The sequence below is a fragment of the Ailuropoda melanoleuca genome, unplaced genomic scaffold, assembly GCF_002007445.2.
Source record: "Ailuropoda melanoleuca isolate Jingjing unplaced genomic scaffold, ASM200744v2 unplaced-scaffold9766, whole genome shotgun sequence".
Lineage (NCBI taxonomy): Eukaryota > Metazoa > Chordata > Mammalia > Carnivora > Ursidae > Ailuropoda > Ailuropoda melanoleuca.
This window is the reverse complement of record NW_023255287.1, coordinates 1-3,713: the sequence shown is the minus strand read 5'-3', so window position 1 is coordinate 3,713 and position 3,713 is coordinate 1. Positions and strand designations below refer to the sequence as shown.

Below are 3,713 nucleotides of genomic sequence, written 5' to 3'. Positions count from 1 at the left end.
TGCTTCCCAAAGTCACCTCACTGACAAAAGACACCTTTATCAGTCCCCACACTTTGGAAATTCCAAGAGTTTGAGTGCAGAGAGCCAGGAACCCTGGACAAAGAGCAAATCTGTATTTGCTTATAAATCACAGTACCCAAGGTGCCTTTTCAGGCTCTTTGGAGCTCTCCGGGAGGTGGGGCGCATGCTCTGAGAGGACCGCATCAGGTTATCCGAGGAAGCCCGCCTGGGTGACAGACAGGAGTCCCAGGTGAGGACCCGAAGAAAGAGAGAGTGGACCCCAATTGCCAGAACAAGGAGGGGACCCCACAGAAACCTGGCCTGCCCCTGGCCTGTCAGCCCTGGGAACTCTGGGCGTGGCCAGTCTGGCAGAGTCCCTTCTTACTTCCAGATCCCTGCTCTCAGGGAGGCAAGGGCCTTGGTCTGAGGGTCTGGACTCTGGTCAGCTGAGGCCGGATCCCGGGCCCTGGCAAGGGTCAAGGACCCCGCAGCTCCCCCCTTCCCAGGCACCTGGGAGGCCCTGGGGAAGTGTGGTCAGGTGTGGACACCCTCACTTCCTTCTGCTCAGTCTCAGGGCTGTGTGGTCTTGTTCTGAGGCTTTTGCTTCAGGCCAGCAGAGGGGTGTGGCCCAGGCCCTGCCAGGGCACAGGTGAGTCCCCTGATTGAGCAGAGAGAGGACCGCCGCCTTGAAAGTGGGGACCTCACAGAGTGAGACCCAGCCCTCCTGTCTGCACTGGGGGCCCTGGGCTGCACTCCCAGTCTGCACCCTGAGGTGCCCCGTCCTTCCCTCCTGCAGGGGACTCAGGAACTGGGAGGTGAAGGCCTTGGTCTGAGGCAGGAGTCCTAAGGTCACAGAGCAGAGGAGGCCCTTGAGTTCCTCCCTGAGTTTCTTAGGGGACAGGCTGCCCAGGAGGAGAGACCCCTGTGAGGCCAGAGAGTGCCCATAGAGAGGAGACCCAGAGTCACCTTTGTCAAAGCTGCCAAGGGTGCCTTCCTCAGCTGAGGCTCTTCACACTCCCTCTCTCTCCCAGGCCCTTGGGTCCCTTCGCCCCCACCTGCCCACACCGGGTGCCTGCTGCCAGACACAAGTCATCATGCCTCTGGGAGAGAGGAATGAGCTCTGGAAGTTGGAGGAAGATCTTCAGGACTCAAAAGAGGCCCAGGGCCCGGTAGAGGCACAGCTGGATGGGGCTGAGCAGGGGGAGGAGGCCCTCTCTCCCTCCTCCTCCACCTCTTCCCTCTCCTCCAGCTCCTTCTCCTCCTCTCCCTCCTCCTCCACTTTCTCCTCTTTCTTCCCCTCTTCTTCCTCCCTCTCCTCCTCCTCTTCCTCCTCCTCTTCCTCCTCTTATTTTGCCCTGTTCCCTGCTATCCCAGAGGAGGGGTGTGCCGATGGGTCCCCAAGTCCTCCTCAGAGCCCTCCGAGTGCCTGCCCCTTCCCCAGTGCCATGGCAGCCTCTCCCTGGAGCCTGTCCGAAGACAGCTCCAGCAGCCCAGATGAGGAGGGGCCTGGCACCTGGGGGGAGCCGGAAGTCGCCCAGCCCCTGCTCCAAGCAGCACTCCACCGGAAGGCCGCTGACCTGGTGGTGTTCCTGCTGCTCAAGTATCGCACCCAGCAGCCCACCAGCCAGGCAGAGATGCTGGAGGTGGTCGGCAACGACTACCAGGACGCCTTCCCCGTGATCTTCGGCCAAGCGTCCGCGTGCATGCGGCTGGCCTTTGGCGTGGATGTGAAGGAGGTGGACCCCAGCGACCACTCCTACGTCCTGGTCACCGTCCTGGGCCTCACGTGCGGTGGGATGCCGAGCGGTGAGCAGGGCATGCCCAAGACCGGCCTCCTGGTGGTGCTCTTGGGGATAATCCTGCTGGAGGGCGACTCTGCCCCGGAGGAGGAGGTGTGGGAAAAGCTGGGAGTCATGGAGGTGTACCCCGGCAANGCAGGGCATGCCCAAGACCGGCCTCCTGGTGGTGCTCTTGGGGATAATCCTGCTGGAGGGCGACTCTGCCCCCGAGGAGGAGGTGTGGGAAAAGCTGGGAGTCATGGAGGTGTACCCCGGCAAGGAGCACGTCATCTACGGGGAGCCCAGGGAGCTGCTCACCAATGTCTGGGTGCAGGAAGGGTACCTGGAGTACCGGCAGGTGCCCGGCAGCGACCCTGCCCGCTACGAGTTCCTGTGGGGTCCCAGGGCCTATGCTGAAACCAGCAAGTTGCAAGTGCTGGAGTATATGATGCAGGTCAATCCCGGGCAGCAGCCTTCCTCCCTGGCCCTGTCTGAAAAGGCAGTGAGTGATGAGGAAGAGGGGGCCTGAGCCCCAGGGGTGGCCAGGCCCTTTCCAGGCTTTGGTGGGGCCGGCAGCTTCTCCTGTGGGATGCTGGGCGGGAAGTGAGGCTGCTTGCTGGTTCTTTCCTGTTAGTGTATGTGTGTGTGTGTGTGTGTGTGTGTGTGTGTGAGAGGCAGCCCTGGGCGTTCTAAGGAGTGCAGGGCCAGGGAGGGTTGGTGGAAGAAAGCGGGGCAAGGATCCTCCTTGGGGGGGATGGGAGGGGGCTGTTCTTTGTGATGACTCCCACATCCAGAGCTTGGTGTCTTCGAGGAAGCCCTCCAGTGGGGTTCCTTGGCATAGAAGGTTTCATCCGCTTTTTTTTTTTTGGGGGGTGCCCTCCTCCCCCCCCCCCCGCCACACACACAGCATTTGTCCTTACCCAGTTCAAGAGTTAAGAGTTTTGTCATGTCCTGGAAACCAGGTGGGACCCCTTGCCTCCTTCTTTGGGCTCTGGACCAAAATCACAGGGCATTGGTCTAAGGATGGGTTGAAAAGGCGAAAGAAAGAAGGAGTGAAGTGATGGGGTCAGGAAATAGAGAAATAAAAGGGAAAGTTTGTTGGTTCTTGCTTCTGATGCCTTCCTGTCTGTCACTGTGCAAATGCGAAAGGCACACGCAGATGTGTGCTCCTGCATTGGCTTGGTCCTTCAAGAAAGGAGGAGAAAGGTCCTCTCAGCACAGAGGGAGCCCTGCTCGCCGGCTCCTTGATTCCCAGATAGGGCTGAGCTCTGCTCTCTGAAGGCCCTGTGGGTGAGCAGTGAGGACACTAGGAGATTCAGGACCCGTCCCAGGCATAGGGGACTGTGTCCAGTAGCCACGATGCTGGCAGGAAGGTGGGGAGGGGTGCCCTGAGACCTGCAGAAGAAGCAGAAGAAAGAAGAAGGGGTGCGGCTTCTGGGGCGAGCACTGCAGTGCAGATGCCCTGAGACCTGGCGGCTGGGGTGTCTGGTCACCGTGATGGCTTCTGTGCAGCTGATCACCAGGTAGCTGGGGTGTGACAGTGGTCCTACTTGGAGAAGGGGTGTCTTAGGTGTGGGAGCAAAGTCGGAATGGATAATTGCTCTGAGAATACCCACTGGATCCTCGAGAAGACAGAGCACTCTCTTGTGACAGGAAGGAAGGATGTTTGCTCCCTTCCAACTGCACCAGAAATTTTGAGCACAAGAAAGAGAGTTTTGTTGCCTTTCCAATGCAGGGTCAGTGGAGAAATCAGAACCCTTGTACACTCCTGTGGGAATGTAACCCGATAACAGCTGCTCTGGAAAAGGCTGTGGCGGGGCCTCAAAAAATTAGAAATGGAAATTACTGTATGAGCCAACACTCCCAATTCTGAGCATACAGTCAAGGACTTGAAAGCTGGGTCTCAAAACTCCTTTGTGTACCCGTGTTCACATG

General features: G+C 59.0%; 1 protein-coding gene across 1 annotated transcript; it reads left to right on the top strand.

The window, feature by feature from the left end:
* The first annotated feature begins 1,368 nt into the window (after positions 1-1,368).
* On the top strand, positions 1,369-2,386 carry LOC100470262 (melanoma-associated antigen 8-like). Its single transcript, XM_034653538.1, has 2 exons — positions 1,369-1,892; positions 2,017-2,386. Exons 1-2 carry the CDS (start codon positions 1,446-1,448, stop codon positions 2,305-2,307), a joined length of 738 nt encoding a protein of 245 aa, XP_034509429.1. The 5' UTR covers positions 1,369-1,445; the 3' UTR covers positions 2,308-2,386.
* The last annotated feature ends 1,327 nt before the right edge of the window (positions 2,387-3,713 follow it).